Source organism: Orcinus orca, chromosome 11 (assembly GCF_937001465.1).
Source record: "Orcinus orca chromosome 11, mOrcOrc1.1, whole genome shotgun sequence".
Lineage (NCBI taxonomy): Eukaryota > Metazoa > Chordata > Mammalia > Artiodactyla > Delphinidae > Orcinus > Orcinus orca.
Window position 1 is genome coordinate 43,622,689 of NC_064569.1, and position 22,530 is coordinate 43,645,218.

Below are 22,530 nucleotides of genomic sequence, written 5' to 3' on the forward strand. Positions count from 1 at the left end.
CTGCTCACTTTGCGCAAGCCTCGGATCTTGCCTCCTCCCAGCCCCGTTTTCCCGTCCCCCTCCTTCTTGCCCTCTTTCCTGTGTGCCCGCCCCCCCCCCCCGCCCCCCGTCACCATACACATACACTTCTGATGGAATTGCTCCCAACTCAGCGGGCAAAGACAGAGTCTGAGTCTGGGGGACGGAGGGCAACGAATCCAGATTTTATTGTCAGGGAGGGGGAAAAGGGAAAGACGTGGGCTGGGGGCCGGGATTGCTACATCGTCAAGCATTAAGAGTTGATGGGGAGGGGAAGGCCAGTGGGGGCCTGTCCCCTCCCGGGTCTGTGCTGGAAGGACTGACGATACGGAAACCACAAGGTGGGGTGGGGAGGTCACGACCCCGCCCGAGTTGTGCAGTGGAGGTGTCTGGTGGGAGGGGACAGCCATGAGGTCTAGGAGCTGGGATGGGGTAGGCTACAGGCTGCAAATCCTGCGGAAAGGGGCGGGGCGGGGGCGAGGCTTCTATTGCTGTTTGCTCACAGTTTTGCGGAAGGCGAGGCGGGGGTGGGCTTGGACTGGACACCCCTTGCCCCCCTTGGTACCCCTTGGGCGATGGGTGCTGGTGAAAAGAATGGAATCCGGACTGGGAAGGAAGAAGGTGAGGGAAGGGTCTATAGGGGCATCTACTTGGTCCCACCCAAGTGCCAGAGATGCCACCAAGTGCTGCCCGTGGGCCCGGCTAGACCTGGGCTGGGGCGTGATGCGGGGCGGGCACAGTGAGGTTGCAGGCGGTAAAACCAAAGTGCTTATGAGGGACCCAGGATCCCGCCTGCTCCCCTCCCCCTGCGGAGGACGGGGGTGTTCACGGAAGCGCTTCAGTTTGGGGGTAGGGGGCCGGAGTCCCAGAGTCCGCTTATTGCCAAGAAAATCCATTTCTGCCCCCTGGACCCCGATCATGGCTTGTGAACCCCGTTTTGTGCTAGGTTTGGGGGGGAAGGGCTGGATGCACATGGCTTTTGGGAGGGGGTGTCTCCAAGGGGGCCCGGGGGTGAGACAGCCCCCCCTTTTCTAGGGGAGAGGGAAGGGCAGGGGGCGGGGTTCCCTGAGATCTGGGGTGTTCCCCCCCTTCTGAAGCCCCCCTCCCCCGCTACCCCTCCCCTTTCCTGGAACCCCGTACCTCGGGGTGGGGGGGAAGGAGAGAGATCATTCAGGGAGTGCCGGGAGGAGGGACGGACTGGGAGCCCGGAGGCCTGGGTCCCGGCTGGAGGTGGGGGGTTTGAACGGGAGGGGGTTCAGGGTTCAGGTCAGTAGGGGGAGAAGAGGATGGGTCCGTGCGCAGTTCGGATGGGCCCGGGGGCCGGGTGGAGCAGGGGGTGGGTGATCGGCGGTCCCTGGAGAAGAGGTGCGGCGGGAGCCGGGCGCAGAGACAGCGGGGAGCCTGCTGCCGCTGCCATCACCGCAGCCACCGCGAGGGGGCTGGGGAGCAGGCCTCCGGCCAAGGACTTGGGCAGCTCCTTGGAGAAAGTCAGAGTGCCCTGCAGGGGGGAGAGGGGCGGGGAGAGGGAAGAGTCCTTCTGTGGCCCCGCAAACTCCACCTCTCCCAGGGCCGGCCGGCATCCCCTCTCCTCCCCGCTCCGGTCCCCGCCCCTAGGACGAAGTCTCCATCGCCCAGGCCTCACCGCCAGCTCCCCGGCGCCCCTGGGCTTCTTGTGACGGCTCAGTAGGGGGTTGGGCTTCCCGGCCACGCCATCTCGGTGCCGCCGGCTGGAAATGTGCTGCAGGGACCAGTGGGTGGGGGGCTGTGAACCACGGGGAAAGGAGCAACCGCCAGGGAGCGGAGTGATCGCACCTCAGCACCTGGCCCCGCCCCTTCTGTGGCACCAAAGGACGAGCCTGAAGAAGAGTCTCACCCAAGCTCCCTGTCCCCCCTCCTCCCTCAGCAGGTGCGCTCTCCAGAGTCCTCGGAAAGGGCCTTGGACCCACCTGTTTCAGTTGGACCTCCGAGTTGACCTTGACATTGCAGATCTCACAGTGGAAGGTTCGGTCCTGGGCAGGGGCCTCTGGTTCCCCGGGAGTGGGAGGCCCCAGCCGAGGGTAAGCTTTGATGGGGCCCAGTCCACTTCGGGCCTCCAGAATCGTCTTGTGCTTAGTACCTGGAGCCCCCAGAGGGCGGGAGGTAAGAGGTGGGAAAAAAATTCTCCAGGCTTACTACGCCTCAAATACCCACATTTCCAATTACTATATTGGGGGGGGGCATCAAGCGTGGGGGCTTTCCAAGGCCCTTGGGACCCTTCCAGACACAAGGTGGGTCAGGGGAGAGTCACAGTTACCAGAAATAGGGCGGGGGCGGGGAGGGAACTGAGAAGGTCAGGGGCTAAGGAATGAGGGAGATGATTAGGGAGGGAGATAGGCTGGTGAGTCTTCGAGGGTCCAGGGATGCTGGAAGCCAGGAGGGCTAGGACATAGCGAGCAGGAGGGGATGGGGACAGGGGAGTGGGCGTGGGGGAGGGGAGCCCATACCTTTGTTATGTGCCTCAAGCTGGGACAGGGAGTTCACTGCCACCTTGCACAGAGCACAGTAGAGCAGCCGCTTGGCCTTCTCCTCCTCTTCCTTGCTTCCCCCAGGCAGGGAAGCTGGGGCTGGAGTCCCCCCTTCACCCTTGGTCACACCCTGACCAGTCTCCGGAACACTGGGAGGGGATGGGGAGCCAGGCTGTTTCTCTGGGGATCCTGGGGCTGGACCCAGTCCATTTTCCATGGAAACTGTCACTGGGGGAGAAACATAGGGATCATCCCAGATGGCTTTCGGAGAAGATTCTTTATGTGGAGGAGACCTAGCCCCGTTTCCCGGAGGGCAAGGGCCCAGGAGTCCCCACCCTGTGACAACACGCATGCTCTCATGCCCTGGACCAGAGCCAGATGTGGTCCAGCTGCCGCGGGCTGGGTGTGAGACTCCAGTGCCTGGCTCATTCTCCATAAGCTGGGAATGGCTGAGGGGTCCAGCCCCACCAGCCTCCCCTTCAGCCAGGGTGACGCTGGCAGCCAGCCTGGTGAGGGGGAGAGGGGCACGGAACAAGGAACCTCCCCTCCGAGGCCTGCCAGCCAGCCTGGGCTTCCCGCCCGGCCAGCCCCTTCTCAAGAGGCCTGCCCAGTCCCCAGGGAGGCATGCCAAAGAACTCTAGGAAGGGGCAGAAGCGAGGTGAGGAGAGGTTGGGAGAGACAGGCACAGACATGGCAAAAGGGAAACAGAAACAGCAGAACCAGAGAGGGAAGAAACAGGGATGTGGGCTGCTCTATAATTCATGGCTTGATTAAAGATGCACAGGCCCCAGGCCTCAGCGCTGGGTTCTGGCCTCTGCACAGGGGAAACTCTAGCGCTCCCATTCTTGCTCCAGCAGCTGATCCAGTTTCCGGGTCAGGGGGAGGCCGGGGGTGGGGCTGGGGAGCTGGTGGGAGGGGACCTCCTGAGCCCTGCCAGTGTCCATTTTGCTGGTCCATCCTGTGATCTTTCCTTTTCTTTTCTCTTCCTCATTCCTGACATCATTTATCTCCATCCCAATCCAGACAGCACACTCACATCTCTATCTGGACAGAAGCTCCTGGCTTCCAAAAGCAGGGCAGGTCTCCTTACCTCCTTAGGGAGATACCCTAGGAACTAAGTGAGGTAATATGTATCGAGCACCTAGAACAGGGCTAGACAGAAAACGCTAGCTACACCGCCACCATCATCATCCCCCTTTGACAGAGACATTACCAAGTTAACCTGAGGTGTTCAGGCTGAGAAGCAGCCAGAACACAGTTAGAACTCAGCTCACCCACTCGCCCTGCCTGTGCATCCCCGAGGGACGGTGTGTGTGTTTGTGTGTGTATGTGTGGTGAGAGTGGGGCCTGCTTCCCAAGCTGGTGGTGCAGCTCCTTGGTTTTCATTCTCCTTAGGGTAGGGCAGGAAGGACAGGCAAGGACAAGGAGGACATGGGGAAGTCAGGTCTCTCTGGAGTTGCCATGACTGACATCTGATGTAATCCCAGGATGGGGGTGGCTCGGATCGTCCGTCTTGATGTTCCTTCTTTCCAGTTTCTTGGCTGGGAGTTAAGGTTGAGGATGGCCACCAGCCACGAGGGAGAAAGAATGTCAGAGTTGCTTTCTGTAAACCCGGAAAAGACCTCACAGATCTTCAAGTCTCACTCCCTCATTTCCGAGGGACAAAAAACTCTGGCCCAGAGAGGTCGAAAGATCTACCCAAGATCACCCAGGGAGTTGCCTGGGTTTCCTGGGCCCAGTCCTCCCTGGGGGGAGCCCCCATGGGCAGGCCCTCAGATATCCTGATTCTCTCCCCTGCCCCTCTCCCCAAGATGAAATGGTCTCTCCCTGGATTTGGTGGTTCCCTCTTTCTTGAGGAAGTTTGCCAGGTAGCCTCACCCTAGCCCCTGTCTGAGTCACTGGGAGGTGGGGAGGACAGACAGTGGGGACTCTGCTGAGAGGAGCTGGGGCAGCAGTGGGGGTGACAGGATGGAAATTTTGCGTCACTGGCTTTGGCTGCAGGACTCATCTTGGGTGGGGCTGGGGTGGGAGCTGAGGAAGAGAGAGATGAAAGCAGAGGAGAGTTCTGGGAACTGGGGACAGAATGGAGGAGGCAAGTTCAGTTGAAGGATGCTGGGGGGGAGTCAGACATACCTGGACGGGGGGCTACACCCTCTCCACTTGGGGGCGTGCCGCCTGGGGGAGCTGGATCTCCTGCTTCCCGGACGCTGGGCTCCCTGCCTCGAGTCTTGGCAGCCTCGATGCCTTTGACTCTTCGGGCATGGCGATTACCCTTGTAGTGGGCCTCAGCCTGGCTCTATAGGGATGGAGGAAGAAAAGGGAATCTGAGATCGTCTTTCATCTGAACATTCTCCCCATGGAGCTCCTTCAGGTGCTGGGGTGGCCTCAGCAGGCTGCACTTAACCTCTCCCTACACCAGGGAGAGGTAAAGCCCCATGTCGAGAACCCTGGTTACTCAGTCGCTGGGAACCTGGATCCCCACCTAGCCCAGGCTCTACCCCACCACCACACCCAGGGCCTGCCTGCTGACTCAGGCTTCCCACCTTGTCCAGGGGTGAGGGAAGGGGACCCCACAACTATAGGAGAACCCTAAATGGGAGGGGCCGAGCAATCTAGCCAGTCCGCATACTCTTCGACCCCTGGCCTTCTATGCCTGTGTCCCCTGGCCCCAGGATCCAGCCTTTGCTGCTCCTGGGACTCCCACCCTCACGCTGGGAGTCCCAGGAGCTCTGCAGCCTGGGCCGTACCCTGACTACTCCCCTCTGGGTCTCATTTTCCCTGAAGCCTCTGCGGACACCCTGGAGGACCCTGGCCCCAAGCCCAGCTCTGGAGACAGAGAGAGCAGCAGAGACAGCTGTCAAAACAGAGGTGCTTGGTGGAGGAGGGGAGGGGAGGGCAAAAAGAGGAGAGGGCTGTTTACTATTGGCCCCTGGCCCCTCCAGTCTCCCACCCTCCAGCAGTGAGCAGAGCCAGGGTTGGGAAAGGGGATGCCTGGGGTCGAGGTCAAGGGGAGGTCTAAATCTGGGTTGGTCCTGGCTCCACCCCACACTGTGTGCACCCCCTGCTAGGAACACACAATCCTGGAACCACAAGGTCACTCAGACAGGCAGTAAAGTAGAAATAAAAGGTGTGGATAGGCAGGAAAAGACTGACAGCCCAGGGGTGGGCCAGGGGTGTGCAGAGCCTGGAGGCATGGTGTGGCACGCGCGTGTGTGTGTGTGTGTGTGTGTGTGTGTGTGTGTGTGTGTGTGTGTGTACTGGGTAGAGAAACAGAACATGCTTTCTTTTTCCTACTTAGCAGAATGAGGCTCTGCTGTTTTTCTCCAAAACTTCTCAGAACCTGCACGCCACAAAGCCCCCTCTAGACCCACACAAAAGTCCCAAGGGAGCCTCCGAGGGAGAAAATCTGGGAGGCCAGACACCAAGGTTCTGAGTTTGGGGTGGCTTCTCCCATGGGAGAGGCTTTCCCTTGGGAGAGCAGTGGGGGCCAGGCCTTGTGTGTAATTTGGAGGGAGGATGGCAGAGAGAGGAGGAAGCCAGGAGGTTAGAGGGAAATGGGTGAGCCGGGGAGGAGTTTAGCAGAGGCCAAGGAGGGCACAGGCTCTGCAGGGAGCCAATGACATAACTCAGCCCTGTACCCAAGACCAGAGGACCAGAGGCCACACTCCCACCCAGACACAGATGGCCACCTGTGTTCCAAGAAGTTCTGAGCCAGGGATGCCTCAGTCCCCAAGGGAGGGAGGGGTCAGCCTTAGAGGACTGGGCTATATACTTCATGTCAAAATATACAGCCATCTCTTGTCCCTCCCGAGTGCTTTCCATCAGCCCTGCCTCTCCTGCAGTATCCCCTCATATCCCCTTAATCCCTGCCCCTCATCCAGAGCTCCCAGACCCTGCCCTCCCCTAAGATCCCCTGGTCGTCCCTGCCCCAGCCAGTGGATGGGTGAGCAGCTGGGTTTCTTACCTGAGAATTGAAGCGGATCTGACAGACATTACAGGAAATGATGGGCCGCTTGGTCTTGAGTAAGGGTCCCCCAAAAGTGTGGGACAGTACAGCCTTCTGCACAGGGTCCATCTGTGGAGGCAGGCTGGGGTGAGCCAGGAACCCCAGCACAAGCTCATGTCCATCACAACCCCACTGGCAGCAGCTGGGTTGAACCAAAGTCCCCAGAGCCTCCTCCCAATCCCCCAGCATGCCAGAGGGCTCCGAGCCTCAGCTCCCTGATTCCCTCCCAGCCCAATCTTCATAGCACTGGGAGGGACCTGAGAGATCCCCTGGCCCAGTGCTCCCATTTGACAGAAAGTAGAAGTGGTTTACCCAAGGTCAGAGCATGACTTAATAGCAGAGCTGGGACTCGAACCTGGACTCGTCTCCATCCGTTATACCATGAGGATCAAGCTCTGTCACCTTCACCTTTCTCCGGGGCTGATCCACCAGAGGCCCACTCAGGAAGTCTCAAAGCATCCCAGACCCTAGGGCTCTCAGCTGAAGCCTTCTTCGGCCTCCTCTCTGGGGCAAGACCATCAACCGAGCCAAGCTTCTGGTCCCAGGAGGCAGATGTTCCTAGCTTCCCACCTCTGCGCCCCAGGTTGCCCTGACACACTCATTCCCTGGACCTCTTAAAAGCAGTAGCTTCTAGAGGGAGCAAAAGAACTCAGGAGAGAGTAGGTGGCTCCAGCGGGAGTCAGTCGGAGAACGTAAGAAGCTGGGCTGGCCTGAGGCAGCCCGGGGATCTTCTGAACTCCCTCCCCTTGGTCACAGGGCTACGGGGCTGGGAGGGATCAGGAACGGCCTCTGCCCCCACCCTGGGTCAGCAGATGTCTTTGCAGTCTCCTGCCAAGAGTTCACATGAGGCGGGAAGAGGATGGGAGTTTCTGTCTGAGGCTTTCTGCGATGAGGATAAAGCCAGGGGCCTAGAGGCATGAAAACTGCCTCCCTGCCCCGTCCTCCTCCCTTCTGGCCCCCAGGCGGCCAGGGAGAGGCGAGCCTGGAATGCAGCTGAGGCTGAGAAGAACTGGGTGGTGGCTGGGATCTCTCATAAGCATGGAACCAGATTAGAGCTGAAACCTTATCTTCTAGGTGGAAGGATCAAGTGAAAAAAAAGTTGCTGGGGGTACCCAGCTCCTCAGCTGAGGCCCTCCCTGCGCCCAGGTCTTCATGACTCCCCATGAGACACTGGTGAGAGACAGGAACACGGAGCAGGGGGAAGAAGGTGGTCTGGAAAGGGGCTTTAGCATCCCTGTGAAATGCGCCATCCCATTTGGCAGTGACAGAGGCAGGAGCCAGGTTCAGATAACCAGTCTGACAGGCCAGTGTCAATTTCCTGGCCTGCCGTTGGCTGGAAGCAGCCCCTCTCAGTGGCTTACTCTTCACCTCCTGGAAGCCCAGGTCCTTTTCAGGGAAAAGCCAAACAGGGGAAGACTGGGTGTGTCTGTGTGTGTCTAGGCAGTCTATGATCAATCTGTGCAGGGGTGGAGTGTGAAGGCGTGTCACGTGCTGTGTGTACATCATTTCTGTATCAACAGTTCTGTGTCAGGGGCTCTGCCGAAGCCATGAATGGTCAGGTTGTGCAATCTTCAGCTGTGTGTTTATCGGTGTGAATGTATGATGTGTCTGGCAGGAAGACAGACCGAGTTGGAGACAGGCTTTAATCAGAAAGGGGAGACAGAGGTTGCACTCAGCTCCCAGCCTCCGGGCGACAGTCCTCCCTAACCAGGGACCCCCCCAACTCTGCCCCAGGGTTCTCCATAGCCCCTGGATGTCCTCACATGCTGGGTGGGGAATGGAATTCAGCCCAAACAGAAACCCAATCTGGGCCAGGAAACCTAAGTCGATGAAAATGGTAGGGAGAGAGGAGTGGGATGGAGAGGGGAAAGCAGAGGTCCTGGCTCTGTCTGTGCCCCACCCCAGGACCCCAGCCTGCTCCCCAGAGTGGCTGAGGACCCAGTGCCCTGAGGATGACCTGTGAGCTGACTGTCCCAACATCCATCCCCTGCAAATTGGTCCCTGTCCCGCTTGGGTCCTTCCTCCAGGTGAGAGCCTTTTCCTTTGCACAGCCCTCTCCTCAGGCTTAAGTCCATAAACACCAACTAGGGGTGGGAGGTGGGCAGAGAGGAGGGCGGCAACCCAGTCAGGTAGGTCCTTCCCACCCTCTCCTCCGGGAACTGAGGAGACACCAAGCTGAAGGTGAGGGTTCCTGGGCCCAATCCCTGCGCAGGTGGAATATGAGCCACTGAAGTGCTGCTCCAGGCCAAGGTCAAGAGGCCCTGGTGACCTAGATGAGGGCTCTCTGGGGAGGGGTGAAGGCCAGCATCTCCCAGAGCCCTCTCACTCCAGAGCCCCTTCCCTAGGATTTTGGCCTAGACACTGTCTGGAAAGGTCCACAAAACAGTCTCCTCCCACCTGCCCTCCAATAGCAGACATGAAAGGGAATCGCTCTCCTAAGCTGGGGCAAAATGAATCAGGAAGGGCAAGGGGGAGGGAAGGGGGAAACCAGATCAGGAACACCAGGAGGGGCTATGATTATATTTCCTTCCATTGCCCTTTATCTGATGGCTCCGCTGCCCCTGTCTGACCACCACACCACCTCCCCGCCCCAAATAAAGGCAAAAAGGGAAGGGGGATGGAATCTCAGGGATGGGAAGACCTGAGGGACAGGAAGGATTGAAACAGGAAAGAGAGGGAGCTAGAGGGTGTCTAAAGAGCAGGTGGAAGCTGGTGGGGGAGGGATGCTAGGAAAGGGACTAAGGCTGAGATGGGGTCAGGGCTGCATAAGGGATCTGACCGGCGGCGTGGCAATTTGAGGGTAGGTGCAGGACCTGATGGGAAGTCTGAAAATTTGGGGGACTTCAAGGATCTGAGAAGCAGAGGCCGGGGTATCCAGTATGGTGGCAGCAGTCTGGGGGGCGCCAGATGGGATCCGGAGATTGGTTGGGGCCGCGCCGGTCGTGGGGGATGGGCCGGATAACCCGAGGACCAGGCGAAGGGAGAGGTAGGGAGCCGGGCAGGGGCGGGCGGGGATGGGGTGGGGGGGCGCTGCGGCAGCGGCGGGAGCCAGGGAGAGAGGAGGGGCCGGGTGGCTTACCCTGCGGGACCCCGGGGGACGCGGTTCCATGGCCCGGGGTGGCGGACCCGGGAGGGGAGGCCGAGCCTGGCCGGGCCGGGCAGGCCGGGGACGCGGCGCTCGTTGCCCGGGTGGCTCGGGGCTGTGCGGCCGGGCCGGCCCGGAGAAGGGGAGGCGGCGCCGGCCCGGCCCGGAGCCCGCCCCAGAGGCGGGGCCGAGGACGGGGGCGGGGATAGGGAGCTCGGGAGGCTTGAAGGGGCGCTAGGGCGAAAAGAAGAGAGGACGGGGTGTCCATGTCCAGACACTGGTTCCAGAAAGACCTGGTCCTGGCGAAGGGCCTCTCGGCCTGGCGACGGGGCATTGACCAGATGCTCCACTGGGCTTCCTCCAATGGGGACCCTTGCTGGGTCCAGTATCCCTACCAGTGGCCGACCCTGTTTCTCTAGCTTGGACCTTTCTCCTTTCTTTCACCCCTTCCACCCTCGCTCTTCTGCTGACAGCTTCTCTTTCGAGTCCGCAGACGACCCTTTCCCTGCTCCCTCTGCACACGACCCCTGTGCCCCTTATACATGTTACTTCCCCTACTAGGGATGCAAGACCGAGCCCAGGTACCCAGGTGTCAGGCACTGCTCTCTTAGTGACTCCTCTGAACGGTGGAGCTGGGGTCGCCCAGGGCAGAAGCGACCTCAAACTGGGGACATCATCCCTAACCTCTTCCCACCTCCTCCTCTCGCCCGCCACCTGCTGGAGAACCAGGTTCCCGAAGGGCTTATGCTTCGTGCACTTGCTGCCCTCTGGCGGTAGAATGGGGGCAGCACTGGGGGACGAGGGACAGGAGGGCAGAACAGCCCACTGCCCCAGACACTTCCTTATCCTCTCTGGATAGGTCCTAGGATTCCGGCTCTCTCATCTCCGGATCTCATCCCCTCCGTTCCACCTAGGGCCGAGAGATGAGCGAAGCAGGGGCCTGGATGTAGAGAGAGGCTGTCTTTGGGAGACAGTGAGGGATGTCCAAGGGCAGAGGGACGCATAGTTCAGGGAGGGGTCTAAGGGGTAGGAATTACCCGAGTAGGAGACATCTGGAAGTATTAGTGCAGGGAAGGAGAGACTCTTCCGTGAATAATAATACCATCACCACCACCTAATGTTGACTGAGCCCTTGGAATGTGCCAGCGTCTGGACTGAGCTCTTTGCGTGGATTATCTAATTTAATCTTTACAACCACTATTATAATAATAAATACTATTATTATCTTCATTTTATAGATGAGGGAACTGAGGTTTAGAGAGGGTAAATAATTTGTCCAAGGTCATAAGCTAGTAAGTGGCTGAACTGGGATTTGAATTTAAACCCGGGCGTTCTGACTCCAAAGCCCTGTACTTAACTGCTGCACAGTACTGCCAGGGCATGTCTGCAGCTTTTCTGCAGTCCTCATTCCCCTGCAGAATTTGGCACTATTGATGCAGCCTGCCACACTCTCTCCCTTGGCTTCTCCAACTCTATAGGAACTTGGTTCTGTCCCCACCCCGTCCTGTGGCTCCTTCATTTCCTTTGCAGGGGCCTGCCTCCTCCTGTTCCTACTGCCTAATTCTGCTTATTACCCAAGGCTTGGGCCTTGGAAACTACCTTTCTCTCTCTGATCCTCTATTAAATAAAAACAATGAAATAACGTAATAATCATAGCAGCTTACACTGATTGAAAACTTACTTTGTGCTAGGTGCTAGGCATTATGATTATGTAATACGATTCTCACAACAACCTTGCGAGTTGCTATTACTGTCTTCTTTTACAGCTGATAAAATTGAGGTTCAGAGTGGTTAAGTAATTTGCCTAAAGTCACACAGCCAGTACTTTTGGAAAATCAATTCAAATCCTGCCAGTCTGATGCCAAAGCTGGTATCACTCGACACCTGGCCACACTCTCTCCAAGCTTATCCACTCTCATGGCTTTAAATAGCTCCTCCCCACTAGAGGCCGTGGAGCCATGAACCTGGGGAGTCAGAAACTTGGGATTATCCACGTGAATCAACAAAGTAGCTTTGTGATCTTGGGAAAGTCACTTAACCTCTCTGGGTCAGTGTTTCCTCATCTATAAAATGGGGACAAAGATAGGAGACCCAAGGTTAAGTGTAAATCAGGTATGTAGACTGGGGGGAAACTATTCCCAGCACCTTCTGCTCCAGTCACACCCAGTCAACTGCAGTTTCTCAAGTGCTCTTTTTTAGCCCTTGTTTCAGTCTGCAGTCTGGAATCCCTTTTAAAATCCTACTAATAGTTCTTCAAAGCCCAAATCATAACGTCATCTGCTCCAGCTTCAATCCCTTTTTCCTCTGCTGTTTCTTTTTTTTTTCCTGCTCAGCTCTGGTTGGTCCCTCACCACATGCAATAAGTCTTTCCTGACACCCCCTTGGGCTCCCCTACAAGCTACCTGCCTCCAGCACAGCTCTTCTCACACTATAGGGTAAATGCTAACTTACTGTCTTTCCTACTACACCGTGAGCTCTCCAAGCACAGACTGAGTCCTGTGTCCCTGATACCAGTGCCTAGCACATAGTAGGTGCTCAAAATTTTTTTTGTTCAATTAAATTTTTGTTAGTGTCTCTGTCACAATATTTATAACCCGTCCTCTGTTTTGCATTGTAGATCACTGCATACACATCTATACTTCTTTCCTGAATATAGCGCCTTTAGCATGGGAGCATGTCATATTTACCCTCATGTCTCCCTTTTATCTAGGACAGTGCCTTCCTGATCGTCATTACTCAATTTTCTCGTCTGTAAAACGAGGATAAAATGACAGCTACCCCATAGAGTTGCTATAAAAACTGAGATATGAAAAATGCTTCGTAAACCTCAAAGCGCATTGCAAATGTTGGTTTGGATTCTCTGGGAGGAGTTTGGAGGAAGCAGCAGGTATAAAGAGAACTGTATTTGGAGTCAGATGCTCTGGGTTCAAATCATACCTTAGGCACGTACTGCGTCCACTTAGATAAATCCCTAAACCCTCTGGGCTTTAGTTTCTGTCTTCCAGTATGTCAAACTGGAATAATAATGTCTACTTTGTTGGGTTGTGGTGAGGATTAAATGAGATCAAGTATAGAAACATCTACTGCAGGGAATTCCCTGGCAGTCCAGTGATTAGGACCCCACATTTTCACTGCTGAGGGTCTAGGTTCAATTTCCTGGTTGGGGAACTAAGATCCCACAAGTCACACAGTGTAGGCAAACAAACAAACAAACAAACAAAAACCACACACACACACAAAAACACATCTGCTGCAGTGCCTGGTGCGTAGTTGATGCTCAGTACGTGTTTGTAACTGAATATGGTTTGATGGTGGGTTACTTGAATTGAATAAAGCTGACTTCCCCCAAACCTTTAGCTCCAGCCCACTCTCTAGGACCCAGATTCCAACCGTCTGCTGGACATTTTTGGCTCAACGTCCCACTGGTCCACCAACTCGCCATGTCCTAAAGTGCATTCAGCAGCCTCACCCCAGGCCAGCCTCCTCCTCTAACCCCCTGTCCCTGGCAAGGTGAGTTCTTTCTCCCGGTCACAGAGGCCTGAACCCCGGAGTCATCCTTGACTCATCTTCTCTCCCCCACCCCCAAATCCTGGTTGGTCACCGTGGCCTGTCAAGATTTCCTTGGAAAAACCTCACCCACCCCGCTTCCTTCACGCACTCTTCCGATGCCGCGGGCCCAGTCTGGCTCTCCAGGTTCCCCTGCAGGCCCTTATTGCTGGGACAGCCTCCTAACTGGCCACCATCCTCCAGTCTCTGCTCCCTTCCATCCAGATGCCCCACTCACCTGCCTCAAACACTGCCCCTTCCCACTCACTCTCCTGCTCAAGAATGGATAATGCCTCCCTACTTCATAGTGATTAAATCTAGACGACTTTGCCAGCCCTCCAAGCCCTACCCCACTGACCCTACCCTATCCACCCAACGGTGGGCTCCAGAGAGCTGCAGCTTACAAACAGCCTGCTTGTGCCCTTGAAGAGTCTCTCTTTCCACCTCCCTGTACTCACTACCACCAGTCTAGGTCTTGTGACTTCTCTCGATGGTGGACTGAATGAGATGATTCATATAAAACACCTAGCACAGTGTCTGGCCCATAGCCGGATTTCAGCAAATATTAGTTATTATTGTTATTGTTGTCAACAGTATACCAGAGAGCCAACAACACTTGTAACTGACTAGAAGTAAAGGAGATGGGGCCCTAAGAAGACATAAGGAATTAGATACAAGAGGAGAAGAGGGCAGGGACGGAAGCAGCGGGGGTGGCAGAAGGGTGGGGAAGGCAGGCAGGCTGCTACTCACAGTGCTGTAGTTGCTGAAGAGGCCCAGGGTGGGTGCCGGCTCCAGTGGGAAGGGCAGGATCTGCTTGAGGTCCAGTGGGGGCTGCATGATGGGGGGCTGCCGTAGCAGAGGGAGGGGCCCTGCCCGGCTCAAGCTGCCTAAAGACCAGAGAAAACATCATGTGGGGCAGGAAGGCTGAAGCTCAGGAGCCCAACCCAAGCCTGGCAGTCCCACTTCCCAGCTGGGGGCCCACACTCAGAAGTGTGACCCCCACCACACACACTTCCCCTGCTGGCTGGCTCCGGAGCAATGGAGCACGGTGCCCTGTGGGCCTGGGGGAGGGCGCAGACCTGTTGTTCTTCCCTTCTGGGTGATTTTCACTTCCCCCTTCTCCAGCCTCCCTCCCCCAAGACCTTTAGGCATTTTACAGACCCAGGAAAATCACAGGCCTTCTCTGCAGGCCGCCTGCTGGACCACAAGGACTCCGGAGTCCCACGCCCCTGGCTACTCCCTTCTGGTTTTGCTTTCCCCCAGGGAATCCCAGAGGCTAAGTCTTACCCCAGGGAGAACTGTCAGGTGAGTGATTCATCCCACTGCTTAGAGAGGAATATTGAGGCCTGTATTTGGAGGAGGGCTGCTGGATCTCTCAGGCTCCCCAAAGTTATGATTTTGTCCCAGTCGTAATTCTTAATTAACTGTCGATGTCTCGGAGTAGGAAAGTGGCATTCGATCTGGGAGGTGGACTGCCTGTGGCCATTCTCAGAGCCCCTTCTCCCCACCTTCCTGTCCTCCCCAGGTCCCTCTGTCAGCCGCGGGAATGTTCAGCTCAGGCTCTGCGGGAGGAACTGCGACCAGTCCCTGGGAGGGGAATGCCTGGGTCTGACCCCAAGGGGAGCTGAAAGTCCACTACCGTCCCTGAAAGCTTCTCCTCCTGCCCCAGAGCCGTGGGAGGAGCCCTGCCAGGCTCCGCACGGCTGGCCCCTCTGGGCTTCTGCTGGCCCAGCTCCCTTCTGCGACTTCTCTGTCCACCAGTCAGGGAACTCTGGCTGCCCTTCATGGCTCTGGCAACCCCCTGCCAGCAACAGGGGTCCCCAGGAACAAAGGCAAACCCAGGAGGCTGCAAGCTTAGCCCCGTCCTCCCATGACCTTACTGGGGCAGAGGGTCCCCCTGGGATCCTTTCCTACTCCCTCCAGAGACGGCCCCTTTTCATACCTTCAGTGTCTGGTGCCTGCTGCCCCCAGGCAGTGGCCTGGCCCTGGCCCCCCAGGGGCCTGGGCCTGACAGCGTCCCCTTCCCTTGGTTCTGCCCCCTGCCCCCTCCCTTGCCAGCCTCCCCCCCAGTCCAGTCAGTAGAATCAGCCAATCAGAGTCCTGGAAAAGTGGGGCAGAGGGGAGGGCGGGGGAGCAGGGATTAGGGGAATCGGATGCGAGAGGGTGGGGGTGGGGAGGGCTCAGGCACAGCTGGGGGCAGGGAGCCGGTCCAGGAAGGTCTGGAGGGGTCTGTCTTTTCCACCCACTGCTCCGACTGGGCAGCTAGGGTGCCTGAGGCAGAGAGGGGTCAAGGCTGCTGGGAGCTTGGCCTGCAGACATCTAAGGGTTGAAGGAGAAGGCCAGGATGCTTGGCTTTGGCCCTTGGACAGCTGGGGGTCTGTGTGTCATGTCCGTTCCCTCCTCTGCCACCTCGGGGTTGAGATGGGGTAGGGGGAGAGGAGAGAGAGAGACAGACAGACAAAAGTGAGTGAGATAGAATGGGAAAGACTGACAGAAGCAGGAATAGGCGACTGAGAAAAGGGACATAGACACTGAGAGAGAAGAGGACAGGGGACGATGGAGAGATGAAGAGAGTGAAATGAGAGAGAAACAGAGACACCGCTGAGAAGCTGGACACAGAGCTAGAGACGAGGGCAGAAAGACCAGAGAACAGAGAGAACGAGAGAGGGAGAGAGGAGAGAGAGGGACCGACAGACTGACGGGGCAGGGCGACCATCTCCCCTTCCCCTCTGTCCGCCCATGGCTTCTCCCCTCTGTGCCCGCCTCCTCCCGTCTGGCACACAAGGCCAGGGCAGCCTTAACGAGCCCCAGGCGGCATCAGGAATGGTGAGAGAAACCTGAGCAGTCCCAGAGCCCCAGGCACCCAGCACCCACCCCAGGCAGCTGGCCCGGGGCTCGCGCTTGCTCCGGCCCCAGAGAGGGAGGCAGCTCAGCTCCTTGACCCTTTCCTGGCTCTGAACTCTCCAGGCCCCCACCCCTCAAACAACCACCTCAGAGGAGAGAGGTGAGTTCCACAAAAGGCAACAGAAGAAAACAATGTTTTCAGGCAAAGCACCTTGAGTAGTAGCACATTTAATCTCTGAGGTAACTATTCTATGGGGTGGCTGCTACTAGTTTTTAACCATCTGACACTCGAAGAAACTGAGGCTCAGAGAACTGAAAAAGACTCGGCTGACGTTACACAGCCTGTAAGTATCAGAGCTGGGATTTCCATCGAGATCTGCCACCCTCTTTCTCTGCTACGCAACCCCAGAGGGCTCCCGTTTAACCCTGAATTCAGCAGAGATCTGAGAAAGGCTTCCATCTTGTCCAAGGAGAGGAAGGGGAGAACAAGTTCCATGTACTTCCTGGGGTTGGAGGAAAACAGGTAGCAGCCAGTCAGTTCCCTCTAGCCAGCAACTCATCTTTTCCACTGACAGGAGCCCTGGGGTCGGGGGAGGGAAGGGGAAGTGGGAGGAAGGAAGGAAGGATGCAGTGAGGCAAGGAAGCAAAGTGGGCAACTGGAGATTCATGTGTCTCTTTCCCAGATTCCTGGGTCCACTCCACTGAGATCAGAGGTGGGAGGGGGCAGATGGCAACTTACGGACCACGTGGGGAGAAACTGGGCCCTTGGTGTCAGGTAGCCCACGTCTCAGTCCCCTCTCAGCCATACTGAGAATAATAAGGGCCCACTGTATGCCAGGCGCTTTACATATATGCCCCCCTGCGGACGGCTCTACTGCTCACTAGCTGGGTGACTAGCTCGTTTCCGAAGCCTCTCTGTCTCATTTCTCCTTTGTCAAATGAGAGCAACGGTACCTGCGTTGTGGAGTTGTTGAAAGGATTGAACAAATCCATGTAAAGTGCTGGCCTGCCACAAAGAAAGCTCAATAAATGTTTGCTAAATAAACGAATCCTCATCTTATAGATGACTGTCAGCTCAGAGAGGGGGAGTTAATTGAGCAAAGTCACACAGCTAGTGAGGGATTTGAACCTGGCTGGCTGGCTCCAGACAGGGCTTTCAGGCACCACACTTTCCTAGGGATGGAGGGGGAAAAAGGCAGGAATATAATAAGGGCTGTGAAGGAGGAAATCCAGGGCTTCATATGGCTGGTTAGGTGAGGGCTTCAGGTGGGTTTGGAGGAGGAGGTGGAGAGCAAACTGGAGTATGTGTGTGTGAGTGTGTGTGTGCGTGCGTGCGTGCGCGCACGCGTGCAGGTCTGCACACCATGTCAGGCATGACAGGGAGGAGCTGAGGCCTGGCTGGGACAGGCCACTCCAGAGGGAAGCTCATTAGCTCCAGCAGATAGAGCCCCACCCAGCTCTGTGGGGAGCTGCCAAATGCTTTATTAAAGACAGTTCCCAACCACTTTGGGGGGGGTGAAGTCTCAGTCCCTTGGATGGATGGCCATCTGTTCATTTCTGCACCCCACCTGGACCTAGGCACTTTGATCCTGCTCCGGTATCCCCCCAGCACCAGGCCACAACCAAGCCAGGTCTGACTCCTTACTCCTTCCATCCCACTCAGAGCTCGTCTTTTCCTTCCTCTCTTCCCCAGAAATTCTGGCCAGGTGGGAGTCCCAGTCCCTTGGCTGTCTCCGGTCGGGCCTAGGGCCTGAAGCCCCTGTGGCAAAGAATGGGAGTGTCTGCCAGTGAGCTGGCTCTGGGAGCAGCAGCGTCAGGGTAGGAACAGGAGCCAGGAAGGATGTGAGGGTAAGGCTGCAGGTTAGCGTTCGTCTGGAGATTGGGCCGCGATGAGATTCAGATCCCAGAGAGGTATCGGGGATAAGGTTGCACGTAGCGTTAGGGCCCAAGGTGGTGAAAAACATGGGGTCAGCACTGGGTTAAAATGGGAATTACGCTCTGGGGCCAAAGGAGAAATGAGATTTGCATCTGGACTGGAATCTCATCTCTAATCCATCCCCTTTTCACTTTAGGCCTTTTGGCCTCTTCTAACCCCAGAAATGCCTAAAACTGGGGGATTAAGGGGAGAGCCTGGAACCCCTAGATCTTGCCTTCTTGACCAAGTCTCAGGTATTTGAGGTATTTGTCCCCTTCTGCTGCAATTTCCCCCTTCTTGGCAGGAGGCCGGCTGAGTGCTGGAAAGGCTTTGAAGTCAAAGATGAAAGCAACAAGGGGATGATTATGAACAACTACTCAAAACATCATCCCTAATAACCCCGGGGGAGATGTGGGCGGGGGCAGGGCCTAAAGGGGGGAGGTGGCCAGGAAAGGCAGAAGGAGGACCCCTGGGGAATTTTCCCTGGCCTGATGGGAAAAGCCTCCCTCAATGCCCCCGCCCCACACACCACACCAAGGGCCCAGTTGGAGAGGAGGGTAAGCAAAGTTCAGAACGGTGAACCTGAGTCCAGAGCCACCACCTTAAACCTGGGCCCACAGTCTAGCTCTTGAGCAGGCAGGCTGGGCCTCACCTGCCGGGCAGAGCACCTGCACACAGACTCAGTGGACCTCAGCGTTCAGAACCTGAAAACCTTAGAATGGGCCTCAGGCCTGGCCGGCAGCTGCCTCCCTCTCACCTTCCTTCGTCAAAGAGGGTTAAGGTATGTGGCCGGCCAGGCTTCCCACCCCTCTGTGGGCTGGGCACAAGGAGGGAGTTAATCGCAGTGTCCTCAGGGAGGTGTGGTGGGCGTCCAGTTGGTGGCCCCTGGCATTCCTCCTGTGGTGGGATCTTGGGCTGGTTCGAGCAGGTTCCCGAGGTCCTCTCCAAGGCCTACTGACCAGGAGAAGCACGACTCAAACTGGCCTGTCCTGGACAAGCGTGATGTTGCCTCTGGGGCCCGTGCCCAGGCTGGGGCCGGGGTGCAGGGATTGCACAGGTTGGAGGAATGTGGAGCCTGTGCTCTGGGAACCTGAGTCCAAGTGTGGTGGTGGGGGTCACGCCAGGGTCGGGACAGTCTTCATAGATGGGCCTGGAGTCTCTTTCCTGCTAGAGACACTCTTGGGAAGAAGGCAGGCAACCAGTCATTCGTGCCTCTGTTGGCTCATTCATTTAATGGATTTGATGGGGTGCCAGGTGGAGAGGGGCAGATGTAGAGGGGTGAGAGCAAGGAGCTACAGGAGTTGGGGGGTGAGAAAGGGGTGGAGGAAGGAGGGCAGAAGGGGAGAGAGCCACCTAGTGGGAGTCAATAGGGGTCAAAGGAAAGAAGAAAAGCAAGAGTCAAGGGGGCCCCAGCAGAGGGCTGAGGTGGGAGCCAGGCGAACCCTGGGGTGCCAGCATGCAGCCAGGTGTCCCTGGTGGGGGGCAGGGAGACCACAGGTGTCTGGGCCTGGTGGGGGGTCTCCCACCACAAACAGGGCCCAGGAACCGGCCTAGCCAGGACAGAGGGCAGAGGTCAGAGGTCAGAGGACAGAGCAGGCCTGTGGACTATCGTGGAGGCAGGGGCCTGGAGCCCGACTGATGAGGAGTCCTTTCCTCCCCCTCCCGGGGCTCCCTTCCCATGTAGGTCATGAGGCTGGGGTGGCTGTGGCTGAAGGGATGTCAGAGCCCCGCGGCAGTCTCCCTCCGCCATCCTTGTACTCCCCGGGGCCCCTTCCTCTGCTGGTGCCCCCAGCCCAAGGCAGGGGTGGGGGTGGGGTGGGGGAGGAAGGAAGAAGAAGGCAGCCGGGAAGGAAGGGCCCAGGCAGCCAGAGCACGGAGGCAGAGGGGCAGGTCCCGGCGTGTTGGGGCAGGATGGCTGTGGAGACAGGATCCGAGCCGCAGGGGCCCTGGGATGGACAGTTTCCCACCCCTTTTTCTCCCCAGACCCCTTATCTTCAGCCCTCAGGTTCCCACCTCCCACCACACACCTCGAAGCTACACCCACCATCTTCTCCCCCCGCCCGCCCCTCACTTCCTCCTTTCCCTCTTATCCTGGGCCCAGAAGGATGTCGGAGTGTTTGAGCTAAGGGTGGGGGAAGGCCCCGGGGCGGGGCGGGGGGGGGGAGGGGGGGACGGGTCAGAACCTTTCGCTCAACTCCGCCAGGCCAGGACCAGCCCCTCCCCCAGCCTCTCGTAGACTGTCATATAATATTCATGAGCCTCATGAATACGCAATGTTCTCATTACGGGGCGGGGGTCTTACTCGGCTCTGTCTCCCCCTTTACCACTCCCTGGATCACCGGGAGAAGAAGTGGCAGTTTGGGGAAGAGGGAAAGAGGGGGCCCCAGATGTGGAGCCAGATGAAGGGGGAGGGGGAACCGGTGGCTGACGGGCGGCCGCAGTCACCGCGGTGCGGGAGGTTGGGGGGTGACCTACTGAGAGGGACCCAGGAGCCTGGAGCCGCGGAGCCGCAGAGCCCACTCACCGAGGATCATGCTGGGGACCCAGGCGTCCGCGGTTCCGCGTCGCTCTGTCCCGGGGGCCGTTCTGGCCGGGCTGGGGGTACGGGGGGTGGAGTCGGGGGAGGAGCAGAGGCCGACCGAGGCGGAGCGGGGGCGGAGCCCGCAGCAGGTGAAGACGGGAGGAGGGGGGACCCGGACACCCAGGGCTCCAGGAGAGGGCGTCCTGGCGGCTCCTTGTTTCCTCCCGCTTTCTCTTCTACTTGCTGCCCTGGGTCTTCTGGATTTACGGTGTCACTGCAGCCAGGGCTGGGGGAACAAGACATCTAGAGGACGGTGTGTGTTGATACAGGAAGCTGGAAACTAAGATGCCTGGGATCCCGGGAAGGGCTGAGTCTGAGGGCGGGAAGTCTGGTCACAGGCTGATATGGGGTGGGGAATGCCTAAGTACTCTGGCGAGGGATGGGGCCTGGCTGGATGGGACACCTGAGTCCTCTCCAGAGTGATGGGCTGGGCAGGAGCAGAGGGTGGGGCAGAGAACGTTTAGGTACTAGTTTGTTTCCCTGGCTCTGGAGCAGGATGCCTGGGGGCTGGGTCTCAGAGGTGAAACGTGGGGTTGAAGATGGACCCCGGGTTGATCTCTGGCTGGGGTCCGAATGCCTAGGTCCTTAGGGAAGGTCTGAGGGAAGAGATTGCAATCAGTGGACCCAAAGAGGTGGAAATAGAAGCTTGCAACTGAGCTCATTAGGGCAACCAGAGATGACAGAAGATCAAGAACTGAGGCTGAGCCTGGTAGAGATGACCTGGATTGGTGGGGATGGGAGCATCTATCCAGGGCATTCCCCATTAAGGTGAACCTGGACTGAAGAGGCCTGGTAGGGGGTCTTTGATGAAGTGGAGGGGAGGATGGAGGATAGGACAGAATGTATGGGCTGGGGAGAACGTCAGGGGAGAGGCGGAGTACAGGACACCGGATGTATTCTAAGGACCAACAGGATGTATTCCAAGGCAAGCAACTGGGATCGCGGCAAGAGGCTGGAGTCTGGGAGTCTACGAGGTGTCTGGGGAAGATGCAGCTGCTGCAGCCTGGACCTGTCTGTACCTGCCCCAAGAGGGAGGGCAGCAGGAGGATTTCCCAGAATGCCAAGCAGCCAGCTTCAGGCCAACCCCAGCCAGAGGGAAAGGAGGTGTGAGCGGGAACTAGAACACTTGGGATTTAGGGACAGTGGAGGCAGGGAGGAAGAGGTCGGTAGAAGGGTGGGGGGACTGGAGTCTTGGAACAGTCTAGGAAAGAGCAAGGGGACTGAAGACTGGCATTCCTGGGTTCTGCAGGGAATTTAGGACCATAGGGCTAATTAAGGTACAGGAAGTTCAAGTTCCTGTTTCTGGGCCCCCAGCAGTCTCTTGTCCTCACTCCACTGATCTGGTTTGAAAAAAAGATCTGTTTCTGCACCTGCCAAGATGCTCCAGCTCAAGGGCAAGTGAATTCTGGGGGTGCTAATGCCTTGGCATTGTTCTGATCCAGAGACTCAGAGATCTCAGGGGACTGCGGCCTTGCTGCCCGAATCTGGCCTTGGGGGGAGAAGGTAGGGTCTCCGAGCCCATCAGAGGACGTCCTCTTGCTCCAGAACCGACCTACCACCATGCTGTTTGAGCCTAGTATCACAAAGCCTGCTTCTCCCACACCTTGTTATCTACCCCCCCTTGCCTCTTCCCACTCTTTCTCCTGGGTGGACTCAGAGGACAAACCAGAGTCAGCATCAGGCCTGGCTGATCAGTGACAGAGACCCCTTTGCCCTCATCCTCGTCCATCCTCCCACTCTACCCCCAGGGACCCTGAGTTAGGGAGGTCTTAGAAGAGGGGTTCCTTAGCTCACCAAGGGGAGGCAGCTGGCTGGAGGGCGGGGTGACCTTGCAGGCAGCTGGAGGGGGACAATGTGTGGGATGAATTCATTATTGATGAGCCCTGCACCCTGGGCTACTAATGAGCCCAGGCCGGCTGCTCTAATTGATGTCAAGAAACTTGAGACCCCCAGATCAGCTTCCCGCCTGCCAGCTGCCTCTCCTGAGCCCCCTCCCCCTTCTGTGCCCCCAGCTGCTCTGTTCCCTTCCCA

The 22,530-nt window shown here is 57.6% G+C and overlaps 1 protein-coding gene across 7 annotated transcripts; it reads right to left on the reverse strand.

The window, feature by feature from the left end:
* Positions 1–180: 180 nt before the first annotated feature.
* On the reverse strand, positions 181–20,803 carry ZNF385A (zinc finger protein 385A). Of its 7 annotated transcripts, none has more exons than XM_033436113.2 (8): positions 20,443–20,803; positions 13,910–14,046; positions 6,487–6,597; positions 4,656–4,818; positions 2,502–2,750; positions 1,965–2,134; positions 1,661–1,780; positions 181–1,516 (listed from the first exon to the last, which is right to left on the reverse strand). In XM_033436113.2, the coding sequence occupies exons 1-8, from the start codon at positions 20,450–20,452 to the stop codon at positions 1,286–1,288; spliced, it is 1,191 nt and encodes a 396-aa protein (XP_033292004.1). In that variant the 5' UTR covers positions 20,453–20,803; the 3' UTR covers positions 181–1,285. The 7 variants fall into 7 exon arrangements, with proteins under 7 accessions (XP_033292004.1, XP_033292006.1, XP_049549832.1 ...); XM_033436115.2 differs by lacking the exon at positions 20,443–20,803 and adding an exon at positions 18,571–19,175; XM_049693875.1 differs by lacking the exon at positions 20,443–20,803 and adding an exon at positions 15,102–15,186.
* Between the last annotated feature and the right edge of the window lie 1,727 nt (positions 20,804–22,530).